At 46.5% G+C, this 22,423-nt stretch overlaps 1 protein-coding gene across 1 annotated transcript in view; it reads left to right on the top strand.

Moving 5' to 3' along the window:
• Nucleotides 1-22,423, top strand: part of NPHP4 (nephronophthisis 4) — a 137,869-nt gene that overhangs the window by 47,524 nt on the left and 67,922 nt on the right. The window contains exons 7-8 of the mRNA XM_015429815.1: nt 43-224; nt 372-498. Coding sequence (XP_015285301.1) covers nt 43-224; nt 372-498 — 309 coding nt within the window. The remainder of the gene's footprint in view (nt 1-42; nt 225-371; nt 499-22,423) is intronic.

Genomic DNA, 22,423 nt, shown 5'->3' with positions numbered 1-22,423 from the left:
TGTCTTTGAAAGAGGGCTTTGGCCTTCTCTTGGTTTCTGCAGAGTAACTTGATGGTGAATGGGAACACGCTTGCTGTGCAGGAGCGGCGGCTGCACATTGGGGTGCACAACGGCTTTTGCTTCGTGCAGCCCCCACAGGTTGTGGTAGTGGTACCAGAGACTGAGGTGGCCCGGGGATGTTTTGGAAGCTTGCACAGGAAACCAGGTGCCAGTACCAAAACCAGGTGAGATAATATTTTCTTAATATTCCTGGACTGGCTTGTATTGGAGTGTATAATTGTGAATCATGTCTGGCTTTCATGGAATGGAAAGGCAGCGTACAAAGTTGCAAATAATTAAACACAATCCTTTTGGGGCTCTCTCAAACACAGTTCGGAGGGGCAAGATCTCGTCCTGCGAAGTCGCATCCATTTGACAGAGATGGTCCATCACCCGGCATTTGGAGTCGTCTTCCAGCTGGAGTACGTCTTCTCTGCAGCGAGCAGAGCGGATGGGAAGGTAGGAATGGCAACTCAAGGCCTTCTCTTTGGCCTCCGGTCGCCTTCTCCTGGAAATCAAGATAAGGGCCACATTGCTATTGTATAAAGTTACGTTGTCTCCCCAGACTTGCCTTTCTGGTATCTCCTCTTGACCTGTCCCTTTCTTTCTGGGATTAGTCTGATGTGGTGTGGGCATCTGGGCGTTAACCGTCTTTTCTTTGTACATGTCAGAGGGCCTCATAATCAGGGCTGCAATCAGGCCAGCCACTGGTCCTGTGTGAGCTGCCATCTTGTAACGGTCCGTAGTTGTCACTGTACCTGCCACCGTTTTGGATGTATCACTGCGTGTGCAGTTCATCAACTGTAAAGGTAAAGGTTCCCTTGCTCGAAAGCCAGTCGAATTCGACTCTAGGGTGGTGGTGCTCATCTCTGTTTCAAAGCCGAAGAGCCAGCGCTGTCTGAAGACATTTCTGTGGTCATGTGGCCGGCACGACTAAACACCAAGGCGCATGGAACGCTGTTACCTTCCCACCGAAGTGGTACCTATTTATCTACTTGCAATTTCTTGCTTTCGAACTGCTAGGTTGGCAGGAGTCATCAACTGTACATGTGGACAATATAGCGAAAGTCTTTTCTGTTTGGCTATCTCCGCCTCATGGCACCTGTCACCAGTGAGAAGCAAGTTGCTATCTGGAAATCTGAATATTTGCCAAAGTTGCCGTGCTAGGAGGAGCATTTCTACACACGTTCGGTAGCCAGTCTTGAGTCCCCCACCCAACACACAATGTTCCCTCTAAGGTGTGGAGTCTTGTGCGCAAAAATTCTATTTTGTGAGCTCCTGAAATTCAAGTTGTGAGCGAGCAATTTGGCTCCTGCATAATTTAGCTTGCTCTGGAGCCATCCTTCCTGAGCCAAGACAAAAATGTGTGAGCTGGAAGCTAAAAAACTGTGAGCTAGCTAACACTAACTCAGCTTAGAGGGAACACTGCACACCACCAGAACATTTGGCGCCTTGTGCACTAGTATCCATGACATATAGAGAGCCAGTGTGGTGTAGGGGTTGTAGCAGGGTCCAGAAGACCCAGATTTGAATCACTACTCTGCCATGGATGTTTACTGGGGCAATCTTTGGCCAGTCACACACTCTCAGCCTTATCCTGCCTCACAAGGTTGTTGGAGGAGGGAAGACTGATGTAAGTCAATTTCTGTCCCCATTAGGAATGAAGGCAGGGTATAAGTGAAGTAAATAAAGAAATAACCCATATTTTCAAGGCCAGGTGTATGCTGCAGTTATGCAAAGAAAAGTTGCAGAATGTGAACTTGGGCACTGAAGTCAGCTCCTAGAATGTCAATTTTCTTCTTCTTTTTTTTAAAAAAAGATCAAGTCTCTAGTTTTTCTGAAGGTATGATTCAAGTATATGGGCAATGCCATTAGAAATCTCAGAAGCCAGTAGAACAGCACTGCCTAGTTGCTTGTCTCCCTGTGGCTAATACGGGCAGAAAATAGGAAATCTGCATGATTTATACAGATTGCAGAATTTGGATTCCCTTGGTGTAGAGTGTTAATTGTTTTGGGAAAGAATCATGAAGACTGGCATGCCTTGTCACCCACATGGATAGCTCTCGCCCTTGTCAACCACTCCAGTTGTCTTCCTAGCTGTTTCAGTTAACTGGATTGATCATTAAAGCCCGTAAGAGCTTAGGCCAGAAGGCTGCAGAATAACAACGCTATTCGTGGTCCTTGTGTCAATAGGCAAATAACCTCTTTTAGTCTCTCTCTGGCTTGCAGTTTATTTTGATGTGTAGATATGAGCAGTTTAATGATGGGGCTCCTTATGAAAAAAGGTTAAGAGACATTGCTTTGGAAAAAAGAAAAGAAATCACAACAGACTATTTTCTTCCCAGTGTTCATAATGTGCTGAATTGTCTGTTGGGTTTAGGTACGCAATGATCTGTGCTTCTCTGACCCACTGGGCCAGGGCTTTCCAGTAAGTAAACAGAAAGTACCTCCCAAAGTTTACACTCATGTAAAGAGCAGACTGGAAATGTCTTCCTGGTGTTTGCAAACTTTTGTAACAAGCCTACTCTTCGTGATTTTCTGGAGGGCCACTTTTTTGCAGGATATTCTCTCTCTGTTTTGCTTATTCATTTACTTTCCTTATTTAACAAAGATCATCAACAATTTACAACTATATATGATCAAAATTGTATATTACATTCATTAAAGTACAAGGATGGATTAGTGGTCATAACCCAAATAGAATGTATAAACACATACCCAACAGACTGCTCATAACAATTAGGCATTATTTACAAAAAGAACTTGTTCAAAACAACAGTAGGCTCCTCTAATTCCATACATGAATAGTGTCCATAGACCTCAAGACAGAAAGTAACTGTAGCAGAAGACACCCACTGTGGAAAGAAAAACAGCCCAATGCCTCTCCCAGGTATAAATCAAGACGTTTCAATGATTTTCAACATCGGCTGGTAAAATGGAACCCTATTTCCAAAATAACATAGGCACAGCTCAATATGTAAACTGTTGATGGTCTTCCCTTGGTGGGTGTTATTTGTGGCTATATTTGTATGCTAAGGGTTTCCTATTGTCATTATTTTTATGTCAGCTCCAATCCACTCCCAAACCCCCCCACCTGTGGCCATCCCTCTCCCTCTCTTCCTGAGAGATTTAAGGGGCTTCAGCTGATTGGTGGGGAGCACGTGGCCTGCCAATCAACTGGAGGGCCTTTTAAATCTTGCAGGAGGGGAGGGAGAGGGGTGTGTGCCATCCCCCGCTTCTTCTCCAAAGCATTTAAAGGATTCCTTTAAATGCATTTGAGAAGAAGGGGGGTGCATGTGCCCCCAATTCTTCTCAGTCTCCCAAAAATTTCCTCAAATATCTTGTGGTGCTGGTCCTTTAAGTAAGGGGGCGGAGCCCCCAATAGCCCTACTGTAGCTACAGGCCAGGTAGCCTGTAGCCTAAAACGGCAGCCTCACCTCCTTTAGGAGTTGAACAATCCATGAGGTTCTTCTCCAGATTTCCCAGAAAACTTGTTCAGTAGTTCCAGCAACCAATCAGAATTAGGGTTGCTAACATCCAGATGGGGCCTGGAGATCTCCCAGAATTTTTTACTGATATAATTGACTATTACTTGACCCAGGCTTTTCAGAGCTTGGGTACTAAGCAGGGTCAGCCATGGTCAATACTGGTATGGGAGACCATCAAGGAAGGCTGAGTTGGCTATGTGGAGGAAGGCAATCACAAATCACCTCTGTTCGTCTCCTGCCTGGAATGCCCTGTGGATGGGGTCAACATCAGTTGTGACTCAAAGGCAACTCCTTTTTCTTCTGCTTTTATTGTACTAGGTCCATAATTTAAAGAAAACTGGAATAGAAATGTGTATGTGTGTGTATGAGAGAGACAGAGATAAACCCTTACTGTAGGCTAGTACCAGTGTACTAGAGTGCATACGACAGAGCTCTGTTGTAGGAAAATGAGATAGACCCTTACTGTAGGCTAGTACCAGTGTACTAGAGTGCATACGACAGAGCTCTGTTGTAGGAAAATTAATGTCAGGTGTCATAATGGACCCAGTTTTTCGGCCCTCTCAACCAGAATTTTGCTGCTATCAAGAGACATTCCCATCTTGCACCGCAACGATATTTTTGTAACGCACAAAAACGGTCGCAAAGATTTACCGCATGTCATAAGGCTTCCATCCATTACACAATATGTTCAAATTGATTTTTAAGTCTTTTAAAAATTATTTAAGACTGGTAAGCCGATGTGAAATTTGCTGTTTCCCCTGACCCGCGCCAGATGGTTCTCTCGTAGTTCATAAATCTGCCGAAAGTGGTCTTGTCATAGTAGAGTGCCAGTTTCTACTAAGCAGTCGCAAAGGGGCTGTTCTCCAGGCTAGGGGAGGCAGCTGAGTTCTCCCGGCTTCTGAGCAGGGGTGGGCCCAGGGCTGTTTCAAGGAGCAGTTTCCTCACTGATTCTAAGAACACTGGAGCCTCTTTTCCTTCAGTTTAAGGCCACGGTCTTCAAAAGGGTGGCCGGGAAGTGTACATTGGTGTTCTAGCAATAAGTTGATGCAGAAATCAGTGGGTAAGTAGCACGTTTGCTCATTTGGGATCTAAGGTACAGCAACATTTTGTGCATATCTGCAACCCTGAGATTTTTTGTTTTTGTTTTAAATGTTTATTAAGAGGAAGTATAACATATCAAGAAATATAATAACTGCAAAACAGTATACAACTGTCCTGAAAATCCAATATTACAAACCAACCAGTTAGTCATCAATACACATTTTTACAACATATATCAGCAGTCATAACAAACTAAGTTAGTACTAAATCTGATCACCTATACATGGAAAAGGACACCTGTGTGTGTGGCCAAACAGAACTATCCAAAGAAAATAGGAAGAAACCCTTCAAGATTATCCCTTATGTGTGCTGAAAAGGATATTTTCTTTTTTAATTTTCTGACACACAAAGGGCTAATTTTGAAGGAGCTTCTCTTCTTTGTTTCTGTGAGACAGAAGACTGCAATTGTGCATTTCTTCAACACAGAAATAAATATGATAATAAAAGTCACTTCAACCATGGGTTTATATGCCAAAGTCTTTTGTTTTTCCTCGACATTTTCCCAGCAAGATCTACATCTATTATTATTAGCATTAATATTTTGCAACAGATGGGTATACTTTCCCCAGAAGCCCTGATCCCTGGGCTTGTGCAATTGGTCACCCTTTTCTTTTTTGCCTGCTACACTGGGAAAATATAGAGGATCAATCTCTTTTTAATCTTTAGGTCTGGCTGTTGAAATTCTGTGAAACTGTAGAAGATTATTGGAGCCAAAACCCCTTGGATTAAAAATAGAGCAAATTCTAATCAGAACAGAGCTGAAGAAATCTGTAGCTGCTCATCTGTAATCAGGACCCTGGACAGAGCACAGTAAAACTGAGAAGCAAGGCTAGCAAGCAGTCCTGGAGCTGCAGTGGCCTGATAGCACGCCCTTCACTTTGTTCTTTACTAGATTCCCCATGGTCCACCAACGTGTCCCATATTTGCAAAGTGAAAAAAATGCAAACTCATGATCTCACAGTGCCCACAACAAACTTGTGTTCAGTGATCCTGAGCATCCCTCTTCCTTAGAAACATGGGTGCCCATGTCCAGCCTTGACCATCCTTCTTGCCAAGAATTTCAGTGATCAGCAATCACCTGATGGCCATCGGCCCACCCATGGACCACACTGTACCTTCCGCCTGCCCTTGCCCTAGTCTAGGGGTCTCCAGTGTGGTGCCCACTGAAACTTTTCCTGGTGCCTACTGTCCCGACATGGGACAGTCTCTCCTCCCTGCGCTCGGGTCCAACGAGTGTGTGTGGGGGGAACGACAGCCAATGGCAGAGACACCAAGCGGCAAGGCCCCGACACGTCCGACCCCGCCCACACGGCGGGACGAACCCCCACGATGCCCCCTCTAGATGGGGCCTGGAGATCTCCCAGAATTTTTTACTGATATAATTGACTATTACTTGACCCAGGCTTTTCAGAGCTTGGGTACTAAGCAGGGTCAGCCATGGTCAATACTGGTATGGGAGACCATCAAGGAAGGCTGAGTTTGCTATGTGGAGGAAGGCAATCACAAATCACCTCTGTTCGTCTCTTGCCTGGAATGCCCTGTGGATGGGGTCAACATCAGTTGTGACTCAAAGGCAACTCCTTTTTCTTCTGCTTTTATTGTATTGGGTCCATAATTTAAAGAAAACTGGGATAGAAATATGTATGTGTGTGTATGAGAGAGACAGAGGTAAACCCTTACTGTAGGCTAGTACCAGCGTACTAGAGTGCATACGACAGAGCTCTGTTGTAGGAAAATTAATGTCAGGTGTCATAATGAACACAGTTTTTCGGCCCTCTCAACCAGAATTTTGCTGCTACCGAGAGACATTCCCATCTTGCACCGCAACGATATTTTTGTAACGCACAAAAACGGTCGCAAAGATTTACCGCATGTCATAAGGCTTCCATCCATTACACAATATGTTCAAATTGATTTTTAAGTCTTTTAAAAATTATTTAAGACTGGTAAGCCGATGTGAAATTTGCTGTTTCCCCTGACCCGCGCCAGATGGTTCTCTCGTAGTTCATAAATCTGCCGAAAGTGGTCTTGTCATAGTAGAGTGCCAGTTTCCACTAAGCAGTCGCAAAGGGGCTGTTCTCCAGGCTAGGGGAGGCAGCTGAGTTCTCCCGGCTTCTGAGCAGGGGTGGGCCCAGGGCTGTTTCAAGGAGCAGTTTCCTCACTGATTCTAAGAACACTGGAGCCTCTTTTCCTTCAGTTTAAGGCCACGGTCTTCAAAAGGGTGGCCGGGAAGTGTACATTGGTGTTCTAGCAATAAGTTGATGCAGAAATCAGTGGGTAGGTAGCACGTTAGCTCATTTGGGATCTAAGGTACAGCAAGGCATCCCTAGATGACTGCAGAATCCTAGGAGGTGGAGTCTGGCAACTGAATCTTTGTTCTCATCCATCGGACAGCTGTTTGATTTTATGGCGGGTCCACTGAGCCGTCTGAAAGGGGTTCACTCTTTTTTAGACGGGGTGTTGTTTTTTTTTACTGCATATGCTGGGGAAAATGTTTTCTTTCATGTCCCATTTTGTGCATATCTGCAACCCTGAGATTTAGAGATCCTTGGAAAAGCACACCCGTGTGTGGCCAAACAGAAATATCCAAAGAAAATAGGAAGAAACCCTTCAAAACTATCCCTTACGTGTGCTGAAAAGGATATTTTCTTTTTTAATTTTCTGACACACAAAGGGCTAATTTTGAAGGCGCTTCTCTTTTTTGTTTCTGTGAGACAGAAGACTGCAATTGTGCATTTCTTCAACACAGAAATAAATATGATAATAAAAGTCACTTCAACCATGGGTTTATATGCCAAAGTCTTTTGTTTTTCCTCGACATTTTCCCAGCAAGATCTACATCTATTATTATTAGCATTAATATTTTGCAACAGATGGGTATACTTTCCCCAGAAGCCCTGATCCCTGGGCTTGTGCAATTGGTCACCCTTTTCTTTTTTGCCTGCTACACTGGGAAAATATAGAGGATCAATCTCTTTTTAATCTTTAGGTTTGGCTGTTGAAATTCTGTGAAACTGTGTAGAAGATTATTGGAGCCAAAACCCCTTGGATTAAAAATAGAGCAAATTCTAATCAGAACAGAGCTGAAGAAATCTGTAGCTGCTCATCTGTAATCAGGACCCTGGACAGAGCACAGTAAAACTGAGGAGCAAGGCTAGCAAGCCGTCCTGGAGCTGCAGTGGCCTGATATCATGCCCTTCACTTTGTTCTTTACCAACGTGTCCCATATTTGCAAAGTGAAAAAAATATATGCAAACTCATGATCTCACAGTGCCCAAGACACAACAAACTTGTGTTCAGTGATCCTGAGCATCCCTCTTCCTTAGAAACATAGGTGCCTATGTCCAGCCTTGACCATCCTTCTTGGCAAGAATTTCAGTGATCAACAGTCACCTGATAGCCATCGGCCCACCCATGGACCACAGTGTACCTTCCGCCTGCCCTTGCCCTAGACTAGGGGTCCCCAGTGTGGTGCCCACTGAAACTTTTCCTGGTGCCTACTGTGCCTACTGTCCCGACATGGGACAGTCTCTCCTCCCTGCGCCCGGGTCCGACGAGTGTGTGTGTGGGGAACGACAGCCAATGGCAGAGACGCCAAGCGGCAAGGCCCCGACAAGTCCGACCCCGCCCACATGGCGGGACGAACCCCCACGATGCCCCCTCCCCCAGCAAGGTGCGAGCCATCCCGAGGGGCCCTCAAGGTGAGGGCCTGAAAGTGGGGACAGGACCTGCGGACGGAGCCCCCAGACGAATGCCAGGGCCAGAGGGAATGGGGGCGCCACACGAACCTGTCCTGCAACAACCGCCAGAACCAGACAGGAGGACGGGGCAGCCAGGACGTGCCCGGCGACGAGACTGGGAGCCATGGCGAGGGGGAGGGAGACTGGGGACCCACAGAGATCCTAGCTGGCCTAGAAGGGAGGGCCGTTGCGTCGCCGACCAGAGGGAGCAGACGAAGTTGCGCCTCGAGGGGCGAGCTGCCGACGACACTAAGAAGGGGACAGGACACAACAAACGGGGAAAGCTGAAAATTAACCAATGGGAGGGAGAGATACATGAATGATGGAGATGGGAGCCTATGGCAGGGTTGGGGGACAGGTAGGAGGGAAGAGCATGTGCTGGGGAAGGGAATAAAATGGGGAGAGTATGCCAGGGCCAGGGAGGAAGAGAATGGTGTGGCCAATGTTGATGAGGAAGAGGAAAGAGAGAGAGAACTGGGAAACCTCGCAGGCCAGTGCTCGAGGGATGAGAGCCCAGAGGTGACGCAACCCCGGAACTACCCTATTCTGAGGCTCACGGTACAACCCTACGACCTTCCCCGGCCCGGCAGAAGCCAGAGACCTCTCCACCCCACAGTGTGAGCGCAGCACCTACCAAGTGTTTTTAGAAGGTGGGTGGGCCAGATGGGGCTCTTGCCCAGCAGGGCCTCTGATTGGCCCCCAGAAATCTGATTGGCTGTGCAGATAAAAATAACACTTCATCAGCGGTAGCTGTCATCACAGTGCTGGCTTTATTCTCTTTATCACTCCCCTTTCCCAGCATGTTTTTTTTAAAAAAACTACTGTTCTCCCCAGCACTTGGGTTTCCTCTGTGTTTAAGTGTGTGGCTCCACCTCCGATGGTGGTCATTTTGTTGTTGGCTCCGCCCCCTACAGCAGCCATTTTGTGGCTGCGCCCTTTATCCTGTGTCAGAATTTCAAAGGGGCCCCCAGACTCATCGTCTAGAACTGTTGTTCTCTTTCTCACTTACCTCTGATTGGCCCCCAGAAATCTGATTGGCTGTGCAGATAAAAATAACACTTCATCAGCGGTAGCTGTCATCACAGTGCTGGCTTTATTCTCTTTATCACTCCCCTTTCCCAGCATGTTTTTTTTTAAAAAAGTACTGTTCTTCTCCCCAGCACTTGGGTTTCCTCTGTGTTTAAGTGTGTGGCTCCACCTCCGATGGTGGTCGTTTTGTTGTTGGCTCCGCCCCCTACAGCAGCCATTTTGTGGCTGCGCCCTTTATCCTGTGTCAGAATTTCAAAGGGACCCCCAGACTCATCGTCTAGAACTCTTGTTCTCTTTCTCACATCCCACCCAAACACGGTCAAGGTCATGCCCAAAGTATTCAGGCTTCCATGTCAGGGGAGCGACCACTTACAACCCCCATGTATAGAGAATAGCTTGGTTGCTTATTCGGGTACTTGCATGCCTCATGCAGTGGCCCACCAGTTGCCCTGCAGGTCCAAACAAACAGAGCATAAAGAAACAGGCAGTTCCCTGATGCTGCCTCCTAGGAATGTTGTTCTGAGATCTGCTGCCTCTGGATATGGGGGTTCCCTTCAGTCACCATGGCTAGTAGCTACTGATGGTCAGTTGTGACTTGCTGGCACTTACTTACATAAAGGGACCGGACTGTTTGCCAGTCGGCAACCCTATAATCACATTGGGTCTCCATTGGCAAAAGACCCCCAAAGCCAATGCTGCCCCTCTGAGATCTTTCTACAGATCCCCTCCACTCTGCTGTTCTTGCATGCTTTTCCGACTGGCACATTTGCAAACCATCTATGCCATCCTGTGTTGTTCTGAGATCTGCTGCCTCTGGATATGGGGGTTCCCTTCAGTCTCCATGGCTAGTAGCTACTGATGGTCAGTTGTGACTTGCTGGCACTTACTTACATAAAGGGACCGGACTGTTTGCCAGTCGGCAACCCTATAATCACATTGGTTCTCCATCGACAAAAGACCCTCAAAACCAACGCTGCCTCTCTGAGATCTTTCTACAGATCCCCTCCACTCTGTTCTTGCGTGCTTTTCCGACTGGCACCTTTGCAAACCATCTATGCCATCCTAAGCAGAGTTAGGTCCTTCTAAATTTATTATGCCCTGACCTGGATGGCCCAGGCTAGCCTGAGCTTGTCAGGTCTCGGAAGCTAAGTAGGGTCAGCCCTGGTTACTATTTGGATGGCCCTGGTTAGTACTTGGATGGGAGACCACCACAGAAGTCCAAAGGTTGCTATGCCGAGGCAGGCAATAGAAAGCCATCTCTGTTCCCCTCTTGCCTTGAAAGCCCTACAGGGGTCACCATATGTCAGCTGTGGCTTGATGGCACTTCCCACCACCGTGCTCATGGCAAGCACCATCTCCACTGACGGTAAAGTCCACAGTGTAATTACTCGTTGGGTAAAGAAATGGTACCCTGAGAGCCAGCGTGGGGTAGTGGTGGACGTGCTGGACTAGGATCTGGGAAATCCAGGTTTGAATCCTCACTTGTGCCACGGAAGCCGGTCACACTCTCTCAGCCTAACCCACCTCACAGGGTTGTTGGGAGGATAAAATGGAGGAGAAGAAAATGGCGTAAGCTCCTTTGGGTTTCCATTGGGGATATTAAAAAAAAAAAGGACGGGGTATAAAAAATAAATGCAGCCTTGTCTTTCAGCATAACTCAGTAAGCAGCTGTTTTGATGTATTGAGGATCAAATTGGCTCAAGCCTCCAGCGTGCCACTCTGCATCCGGGCACGAGCAAGGGCACTGTAAATAAAGCTGCCGTCGTGCCCCAGCACGCTCTTTATCTATCTTGATGAAAACCAGGACGGCTAATCAGGCCCTTCGCATGCGCTTTTATTAATGACATTATCCCCCTCCATCCTTCTGTGCTCCAGTCTTGCAAATTTGAAATTGTGATCATGTTTGAGTCATTAGCCAGCTCTTAACAGCTGTGACTTGCTGTCTTGCAGTGAAATTGGTCTGCTTATTTTGGAGCTGAAAGTTCACTAACTAATTTTCCGACCCCTTTAAAGAAACATTATTCTAGCTTTAACCTCCACACACACCCATCTCTGGCTTCTGACTGTCTTTCTAAGGACACATCTCCCCGGCAGGTTACTCTTTTCTCCTTCTCTGTGGTCTTCATGCAGGCCAGTGGTTGAGACTCTTTGGTTGCACAGAGCAGAATTTTTGAGCTGGTAGAACATCTGTATTGGCATGCAAAACCTCCCAGGTTTCAACCCCTGGCATCTCTAGTTAAGAGCTGCCCTTAGCCTGCCTTGGCAGGGCGGGCGGGGTATAAATCTAATAAATAAATAAATAAATAGATCTGGTTGTAGGTGGATATGCAAGACCTTTGCCTGAGCCCTTGGGGAGTTGCTACCAGTCAGAGTAGACAATGCTAACCTTGGTAGCCCGTTGGACTGACTCCATATAAGGCAGCTTCATGTCTTTAGAGCTACCCTAGAAGAAATTTGGAGGGCAATCCTGCCCAGCTCAAAAAAGAGGGCACCGGTGTACATGCATTGAGAGGTGGAGCTGCCTTTTCGTGCTCAGCTGTTCTTCCATTGCCAGAGCATCTACAGTTGTTTGGAACGTTGTCCTCATTTTGCAAATTTGTGAGCTAGACTTCCACTCTTTGATCCATATTTCTTCCTTTCTCATTTTCGATACTCCCTTCTCCTTCCGAAGGTTCTCTTTTGTTGCTGCGATGGACCATGTGAAATCTGCAAATGGCTACCATGTTCCGTTCATTGGGGGGAAGAGTTAGGGGTCAGTAAATTTTGTGGCCTTATTTGCAAGCCCGTATATTGAGCAAACTTCAGAGGACGGCGGAAGACAGGAGGGCCTGGCGGGAGCTTGTCCATGGGGTCACGAAGAGTCGGACTCGACTGTGCAACTGAACAACAACAACAAATTCCAGGTATTGGACTGATTGAATCATTTTCAGAAAAGGATATGGAATGGTTCCAAAATGAGAAAAAAAACATGGTTGCCCAAGTGCTTCTCAGTGGTCCCAAATACCTTTTGCACTCTTTGAACAGCGCAGTTGGGTTGTATCCTGCCTGTATCTTTGTTTGCAGATTGCACGTCACTTCTGTCTGAATAAATGGGCAAGAGACTTATTCGTTGCAGTTGTAAAAGCTGAACATTCAGGGAAGAGGCCTGGAAATATTCTCACACACGGCTAGGTCCCAGCTGTCAAAGATCCGTTCACTAGAGTTGCTGGGGACATGCTCTGTCAATGAGTTAGTTTTCCCCTTGCCCATGTACAGAGAATGGCTTTGCCAGGAGCTGTGTTATGATATCTAAGAATGTAAACCTGGTGCTGAGAAGTCCTTGGGTTTAAATCTTTTCTCAGCGTAGTGAGTCACCTACAGGCAAACCAGTAGCATCAAGGACAAAATAATGTGTTGAGAAAATGAGCCAACACTGCAGCAAATTGGCTACCTTACAGAAAGCCTTCTTGCTGCCTTTCTCTTTCCCCATCTTACCCCCTTGGGCCATGAGATGCGCAGAAGAAAGGCGGGCATATAAAGGTATATATTAAAATATAATAAAAAACATGACAGTTGTTTTGAATACCTCCTCCCCTATTAATTGAAGAGCCAGAAGATGGCAACTTTGGTTTTCTAGTTGTCATTTCCTTTGACACTGTAGACCGCTAAAGTCCTCAGTTAAACATGGTGGAAGATTTTTAGTTAATTTTATCCTAAATATCTTCAGGAGCAAATCCCATCAAAGAACGGTAAGCCCTGGGGTGTTCACATGCAGTGCCATCTTGTTGGCCATCTGGACACTGCTGCGCCTTCTTCCCGCTACCCTTTTTAAAACTTGGACAGCAGCTTGTGTTTGGCTCCAAGCTCTCCCTAACATCTCCCCGCTTCTCAGCAAGGGTGGATGGATCTGTCAGTTGTTAATTGAGCACTTAATTTTCCTCCTTGCGCGCCACTTGCAAGTGCCACCTCAGCCCAGCCGGCCTTCCTCTCTTGCTCGCTCGGTCTTTCTCTCGCCTCCTTTGCCAACTACAGGCCTGAGCCACCTCCCATTCAACACACTGGCGCTTGCGACCGCCGGAGAGACAATGGAACTTGTCAGGTGATGTATCAGCCCAACGCTTGATTTCCCAGAGGACTTGAAAATGGTCAGAGATGTCATACCTGCCTGTGTTCTCTGCTTGATTGTGCAGCCATACAGTTGGAATGAGCAACCTTGTTCTAACAAATGCAATGTCACAAATATAATGAATGAACCTGCCCATGGTCTCTGGGGAAAGAGGAGAGGAATATCATGTTCTCACCCTAGAGAAAGACTACATCTTTATGACAGAACTGTGGATCTGGGGGGGACTTAATTATTTCTGCTCCCTGCCCTGAGACAAGGTGTCTGACAACTAGAGGTTACTGAAATGTCCAACTTTTTCTGAATGGAGAATTCTGCAACCTCCGTATCCAGTGGGTTCCCATTGCTGACTTGCTCTTGTTTTCTTGGTCCTTGAAGTGGGTGAGGGGAGAAGAAGCCAACCTTGTGATGATATCCTAGATATTTGCCAGCTTTACTGAATCAGGCCCCACTTCATGCTTTGCATGCAGAAGATCTCAGGTTCCATCTCTGGCATCTCCAGGATCGCAAGTAGCGGTGCTATGGAAGGCCTCCAGGTAGCCTAAGATCCCACAGAGTTGCTGCACAGTAAAGCAGCCAATGTTGAGCTACAGAAACAAATGCTCTGATGGTATAAAGCAGCACTACGTGCTTCCTCCTGAGTGGATTTATTGGAGCAGGAAAGAGAGAGCTGTCATGCAGGGGTATGAGAATGTCTTTGGGGGAAATGTGTGATCTTTCTTTGCTTAGGGGACAAACGTAGCCTTCTAGGAAGAGCAGGAAGAAAAGAGCTTTCTCAGTGTAGAGTTAAGGGCTATTGTAGCATTTGTAGAGCAATTATGCCTCTCTCCATATTTGGAAATTCCAAGCTCACAATGCCATGCTGGGCCATTTTTCAGATTTCAGGCTTTCCTACCATTTGGAGGGCCTCCTGCCAGTTACCTAGATGGGCTGTTGTCATGGCTCAGGTGGGGTGTCACCTGACGCTGCCACCACTCTGGTTCCAGGCTCCCTTGAGAAGGCCCAGAGCACCCTCCCAAGACCTTTAGACCTCCCTTTTGGCCGAATAATAGGCGTGAGGACCAGGCAGAGTGAACAATGAAAATAGTTTATTGTATAGGAGGTCAAACAACAAGGTGCAGAATAATAACAGTAAATGAGTGAAAAGAAAAGAAATCAAATGCCCTGACGCATCTAAATATATACTGTCCCTAGCTCACTATTCCAAGTGGCACTAGACTACTCACCCTTCCCTCAGGATGAGGGTCTCTTCCCTACAGCAGCCTCAGTCCCTTCTGGCTCTGTCCCCTGGGAAGAAGAACAGCCTTTCCTGCTGCACCAGATCTTTTATTCCAAGCCCTCCTCTTTTCCTATTGGTCAATTTTGGCTCCAGAACCTCTCAGGGGCTTCTGGGAGTTGTAGGCCCAGCCTCACCTACTGCTAGCCAGGCTCCCTGGGCCTAGTAGGCCTCTGGTGGCACAGTCCAGATCATGACAGCTGTCTATGGAGGTGGCCAGGGAAGAGGAAAGAGCCCCATCCAAAGGCCTTGCGGGCTTTGGCTGCCGGATAAAAGGGGCAACGGTGGAGCCAGTGGAGCAATGTTCCTCTGCTTCCCCTCACGCAAGCCATTGTTCTTTCCTTTGCAGTAGGCTAAGCCAGCGGTAGCCTCCCTCCATGACAATGACATGTTTTTAATCTGAGTCCCGCAGGATTGGGGGTCTTTACCTAAAATGTCTTTTTAAGATGAAACAGTGCGTCCCTTGAGCTGTTGACATGCTGTGCGTAAAATTGTTTTGTTCAGTCGGATGAAAGGCAAGGATCTCTCCTCCGAATGTCATGGCGTTTTGCAAAGGTGCCGTGTGTAACACGCTGCAAATGAACTTATTAAATCATTTCTCTTTTTCCTGTCTGGGGTATTAAATCTCCCTGCTGGCTCCGTGTAGGGGAATGTTGGCCTGCAGCAGCAGCAGCCTGGTGAGCTCCAGAATGTGTTACTTTTTTTTTTTTTTAATTAAAGGAATTATTGAGGTCATAGCAGAGAAAGAAATCTGATTTAACATGCACACACACCAAGTATTGCTTTCTTGAATCCGTGAATCACAGGGAGACTTGGGCACATGAGTCTTTTTTAGCTCTGTTCAGTTTCAGTAAATTACAGCCCTGTTGCGGGAAAGGAAATTAATTTGCGCCACAACTGGATTTGCATAAATGTGTGGAAGAAGATAAAAAAATGATCCATGGCCCCATGCAGTGCTATCCTAAGCGGAGTGACACCCCTCTAAGTCGATTGACTGTGATAGACTTGATGGTGGAGAGTGCTGTCAAGTCACAGCTGACTTATGGCAACCCTGTAGGGGTTTCAAGGCAAGAGACATTCAGAGGTGGCTTGCCATTGCCTGCCGCTGTAAAATAGATAGAACTACTGCAAGTGTGCAAGTAACAATTGTAATAATAATCATTCTAGTGATTTCTAGATGTATACAAAATTACAAAATCACAGTAACAATATTTGTTTAACAGATGGACGAAAATCTCCGGAGTTGGTGTTTCGTTTCGTAGAGACTTCTTCCTACATCAAAAATTCATAAAGAAGCATCCTTTTGAAGTCACAAACATTCCAAGTTGATTCTCCGTTCACGAAACTTTGTAGCATTCATTCCAGATGTCTATCAGACCATAGTGCAAATCCGGGCTATTTCAGATATCTAGATATCACTAGAATAATTATTATTACAATTGTTACTTGGACACTTGCAGTAGTTCTATCTATTTGTTGTGGCTTAATCATACTGCTACCCCTTATCCATTTGTATATTGCCTGCCGCTGTGTCACGACCCTGGTATTCCTTGGAGGTCTCCCATCCAAGTGCAAACTAGAGGCGGCCCTGGTTAGCTTCCGAGATCTGACGAGACTGGGTTAGTCTGGCCTATTCAAGTCAAGGAGTAATAGATTTATAAGGACCTAACCACCAAATGAGAAGGGAGCACTCACTGGAGTAGACCCTGATGCTGGGAAAGATTGACCGTCAAAGAAGACGGGGACGGCAAAGGATGAGATGGTTAGACGGTGTCATCGATGCAACGAACGTGAAATTAAGAGTTGCTGACTGGCCTGGGGGAAAAAACTTCCTGCCCCTTTGATGGCATGTTATGTACCAGGAGATATTATTTACCTCCATGCCATGAAGAGATTTAGCTGCTCGTTTCCACACTGAGCTTCTGTTACAGGGGCAGGACTCCACCATAACTGCTGCGTGTAAAATTATTTTGTTTACGTGTAACTGCCAATGTCAGACTGTATGGAGACATCTGGGGGCTCAGCAGTCAGGGTGGCAATTACGTTTGGATTAATTCAGATCGAATAAGATGACATCTTGTCCTCGGATCACTGCGACAGAAGCAAAAGCAGTAACTTCAGGGTATGTCAACAGCTGAACCAATGAGCGTTTTTCTTTTTCTTTTCTAATCTGCATGCTGGGAAACAGTTGGCTGGAACCGTTCAAGATTGAAATGTCCATGCATCAGAAAGTTTTACTAATATTTTATATGCACCGATAATCTTCCCGTATGTAATACAAGGAAACGCTGTATGCTTCTTTTCCCGGTCCGTTCCTTCGTACAGACCTGTCACTTTTGCAAACATCAACCCAACAATCTGTTTTCGTATTTACAGGTATGCAATTTTGTTTTCCCATGAGCTGGAGATCATTTGAATTAGACATGCCAGGCTGAGGTAATAATCAAACTCAGTTTCTCTGCCAGGTGGCACCACTAGTGAAGAACAACTGTGCAGAAGAACGACAGTGCAGAAGTATGTCGAAAATATTAGACTGTGTTAACCATCTTGGCGTGGAAAGGCGCCCCAGAGTCAGCCAACTGAAGACCGGGTGCCTTGTTCCTTAGACTCCCTATTGCAATTTTTGAGTGATCAGAGTGCTTCACTTATGTTATCTTTGTAATCTTTACAAAATCTGTGTCAGGTAGGTGGACGTTATCCCAAAATTGTAGGTGGGGGTCAGGGTTGGGGCAGAGCAAAAGGAGCCCTGCTCAGATGTGTTTCTGGCTAATGTGAGATTTGACTACCAGATAATTTGCCTGTAGACCAGTTCTGAATAAAGCTTGTCTGATAACAGGAGTGAAGGAGTTCTATAAACAGAGCTTTTGGGATAGTCCAAGATATGAAACTTGAAGTTTCTAATCTCATGCTCCTACTAGGGTTACCAACTCCATGTTGGGAAATTCTTGGAGATACGGGGATGGCGCTTGGGGAAGGAAGGTACCTCAGCGGGCATAATGCTATCAAGTCCATCCTGCAAAGTAGCCATTTTCTCTGGGGAACTGATCATCTCTGTAATCTGGAGATCAGTTGTAATTGTGAGAGGTCTCCAGGCCCCACCTGGCTCTTCCTGATTACCTTTGGAGCTGTGCTATAAATCCGCATCTACTTTTAGCGGTTTTTGTGGGAAAGATTTGTACTTTTACCTTTTGTGAACACCCACCTCTTTTCCTATCGTTTTCGGTACCCTTCTTTGCCTTACCTATTGCTACTTTAGGACCACCCCTCCCCCCAATTCTTCTTCGAGAGCCAGTTTGGTGGAGTGGTTAAGTGCGCGGACTCTAATCTGGGAGAACCGGGTTTGATTCCCCACTCCTCCACTTGCACCTGCTGATGTGACCTTGGGTCAGTCACAAGCTCTGGCACAGCTGTTCCTGAAAGAGCAATTTGTGTCAGAGTTCTCTCAGCCCCACCCACCTCACAGGGTGTCTGTTGTGGGGAGGGGAAGGGAAAGGAGTTTTTGTAAGCCGCTCTGCGACTCCAAGTGAAGGGCGGGGTATAAATCCAATCTCTTCTTCTTCTTCTCTTCTTCCTCCTCCTCCCTGGATTACTCACACAGGTGATCTCATCCAACCATGAATCACTTTATAATGGAACATAGCCAGCGAGATTTGCTCGTGGGAGAGGGGCAAGCGAGGGCAGTGGAGAGTGAGAGCAACAAACAAGTGATCGTTTTTGAAAGGGAGGCTGGAAAAAAAATCACTGAAAATTAAAGGCATGGGATGGGGGCAGTTCTAAAACTAAAAAGCGGAGTAGTTGCGTTTGACCACACGCACCGTCTACTGGATATTCTCCGGGAAGCCTGGTCTTCCGGAGCCCCTTTCCTTTGCTTTTTGCATTGTCACAAGACAAGTCCTAATGTGATCCTGCGCTCATCAGGGCTTGCTCGCAAAGCATGCTTTCAGCGCCAGGGGTCAGTGCCAGCGCATTCAAAGAAACAGAATAACTCACTGGGGGATAGGAACAATCTTCCAGCCCTCTTTGAAAGTTATTATTTTTTTTTAAGAACATAATAAGCATTATTACAGGGCAAAGTGCTCCCCGTCATTCTCTCCATCACCCTCCCCAGCAGCGGCCCTGCGGAGGAGGCTGCCGCCGTTCCCATCTGATAAATGGAAACTGAGGCGGAGAAGGTCCTGGCAAGCCCAGAGCCACTTAGTAAAACCGCAGTAAAGATAGAACTCGAATCTGTACCTCCCAAGGTTGTGTTCAACTCTGCATGTGCTGTTCGTTGTCTCTTGTGTAGAGACATACAAGATGGAGTGAGACAGCTTTTATCGGGACTGTTCCACCTAGATTTGTGTATCCAGGTCATCTTCGCAGCTCAACCAACGAACAGTGCCGGTTTCGAGCATTACCCGAAGCTGAAGTTCCCTGGCGTTGTGTCCTGTAGCCTTGTTGCTGGGTTTCAAACCTCAGCCTCCTCCCATATCTTGCATTTGTTTTGACTAGACATGTGCAGGCCGGGCAGAGGAAAGAGTCCCTCTGAACATGTGCAAAGAATGTTCTTCCTTTCCTTCTGCAATAACACGGGCAGAGACTATTGTTTTGGACCTGGTATTCGTGTTTTTCTCACGAAGGAGACATGGCTTTGGAGCTCTTAAGCCCACCGCATCCCTACTTCTTAAAAAGTTCTGCGTCCAGGGACCCTTCACCATCCCTGCTATTAGCTGGATGGTCAGAATGGTACGGCTTAATCAATTGCCATCAATTTGTTATGAGTGCCTAACTCTCCCGCTAAGGGGATTTGTGAGCGGGGCATTCTGAATGCAGGAAATGGCATCTCTCATTTGAACCGTCCAAGTCAAAAAAAAGTCAAGGGAAAATGGATACTTATTTAAATGGCACGTTGAATCACAGGCAAACAGCTGGCTCAGATCAGTTCGGAGAGGAATAAAAGCCAAGAATAATTGGGCAGTTGGAAAACTGGATATTGTTCCCAGTTCCATTGTTAACAGCAAAAAGAGCTTGGGCAGGCTCTAGCATTCAAAACTCCACAACCAAAAAAACAAAAGCTTACAAGACCCACACTGAAGTTAAAGGTGAAAGCTTAAATTGGAGTCGCCGGATGCAGATTTTTTTTTTTTTAAGGAAGATAATTATTCATTTCTGCTATACGCTTTTCTCATGATCAACAGTTCCACCATGGAGGTGGTGAAAAGTGCTATTAAGTCGCAGCTGACATGGTCACCTCGTGGGATTTTCAAGGCGAGAGACATATCAGAGGTGGCTTGCCACGGACTGCCTCTGCACCACGACCCTGTTATCCTTTGGAGGTCTGCCATCCAAATACTAGCCAGGGCCAACCTTGCCTAGCTTCCAAGATCTGGTGAGATCCTGCTCACCTGGGCTATCCAAGTCAGGGCAGTTGTACCATACCTGGCCAGCATAACGTATCTTCACATATCCATATGCCATCAGCATAACGTTACTTGAGATCCTGTGCGGTGTAGTGGTTAGAATGTCGGACCAGGTTCTGGGAGACCCAGGTTTGAATGTCTGCTTTGCCATGGAGGCTTGCTAGGTGATCTTGAGCCAGTCACACGCTTTCAGGCTAACCTCCCTCCTTGGGCACTTGTGAGGATAAAATGGAGGAGAGGAGAAAGGTCTGGCATAAATGAAGTAGATGAATGAATGAATGAATGAATGAATGAATGAATGAATGACTTGCCATTTCTGCTCCCAGAGCAGCCTCTTGTACTCTGCACCAATACTCCCTCTAAGATGTGGAGTCCTGTGAGCAAAAATTCTACTTTGTGAGCTGCTGGCATTAAAGTTGTGAGTGAGCGATTTGGCTACTGCATAAGTTAGTTTGCTCTGAAGCCATCCTTCCCGAGCAAAGACAAAAATGTGTGAGCCAGAGGCTAAAAAACTGTGAGCTAGCTCACAGTAACTCAGCTTAGAGGGAACACTGCTCTGCACATACATTCCTGCACTCTCTGACTGCCACCAGGGTGAGTGTAGACCTCAGTTTTTCAGTCTACTGCTACTTCTATCTCAGTTTCTCTCTGCTCAGATGGGATTTTCTGCTCAGAATCTGTTGTGCAAAAGAAGCATGGGCCCATAGTACAGTGGCAGAGCGCATGCTTCTTATCTGGACCATCCCATGCACCATCTGGTTTATGGGATTTCTGATAGCTAGACCAGGAAGGGCCTTCACCTGAGGATTTTGGAGACTGGCAGACATTGTGGCTTGGTTTGCATGAATACTGTTCACCTGGAAGGTTTGGATTCCCTCCCTCCCAACAGCTTAGTATTGCTTAAATCAGGCTCGGTCATCACCCCTTAGAAGACTACGCCTGGGCCTAGAAGTAGAACTGTGCTTACTCCACACTATTTTATATGTGTTAGTGTCAGTATCAGTCTGTCTGTCTTATGCACTAAGGTAATCTGAATGCCATGCCAGGAGAAGCCAAATTCCAGACTCTGTACAAACTGAGCCAATCTACATAATCTCTTGTTTTGCAAAAGCCAAATGGGACTCTTGTGGAACCTTAAAGACCACCAGATATTGTGACAAGCTTGCACGGACCAGAGCCCCACATCATCAGATGCATAATGCTCTGCAGTTATGGCTGATTTGCGTAATTTATTCTGGTTTTGTTATCTTGGAGTGGGAGCAGAAGCTGTGCCGGGCACCGATGACCGTTCCACCCCCTCCCCAAACACTAGAAATCTTACTGAAACTTCTTTAAAAAGTCTTCTGGCTTCTGAATGCCCACTGGCTTTAACCATACATTTATAGCCATAAAGGCTAAATTTTGCTCCTCAAAAGAAAAGGAGATTTGGGGGAGCCGCTCCGGCGGGAGGGCGGGATAAAAATCTAATAAATAATAAAATAATAATAATCCTGTGTTCCATAGAATAATTTCTGCTTTTTATTACACACAGCTCCAGCTAGTGGGCTCAGGGAACAGGCTGCGGCTGCAGAAGATGGAAGCATTTTCTCCATCCTAAGGATAAACTAGTCACAAATAAACACTCCTCAAATGACAAGGCAGGCAGCAGCATACCTCCAGGACTCAAGGGGGAGCAGCTGAAAAGCAGGTGGTGCCTGCCTAACCACCCCGTCTTCCCAAACAGAGTCTTCCCAGTCACTAGAATCCTAGATAGCTGCTGTGTGTGTAAAGTGCTGTCAATCTGCAGCTGACTTACGGTGACCCCATAAGGCTTTCAAGGCAAGAGATGTTCACAGGTGGTTTGCCATTGCCTACCTCTGCACAACAGCCCTGGACTTCCTCAGTGGTCTCCTATCCAACCAGGACCGACCCTCCTTGCCCGCTGAGGTCTGGCAAGTTGGACCTTCCAGGTTTTAGACAGGAGGCCTCCGAAATGTTCAGGTGTCACTGATGACCCTAATATCCAGCCACCAGCGGCTTTACACTGAAGCCAGTTCACCTCTGTCCTCCCTTTCTGGAGGAGTTCATTAGCTACTGCAGATTTTCCGGGTTGTATGGCTATGGTCTTGGCATTGGAGGACCCGATGTTTTGCCAGTAGCTGTGACTGGCATCCTCAGAGGTATAGCACAGAAAGATGGAGTACTCTGTATCAAGGTGAGAAGAAAATGTTAGGCTGGTAATTTATTTGTTTATTTTGTCCCACAGCCTA

This window comes from Gekko japonicus, unplaced genomic scaffold, assembly GCF_001447785.1.
Source record: "Gekko japonicus isolate JY-2015 unplaced genomic scaffold, Gekko_japonicus_V1.1 scaffold1166, whole genome shotgun sequence".
NCBI lineage: Eukaryota > Metazoa > Chordata > Lepidosauria > Squamata > Gekkonidae > Gekko > Gekko japonicus.
The sequence above is the reverse complement of the archived record's forward strand: the minus strand, read 5'-3'. Positions and strand labels throughout refer to the sequence as shown.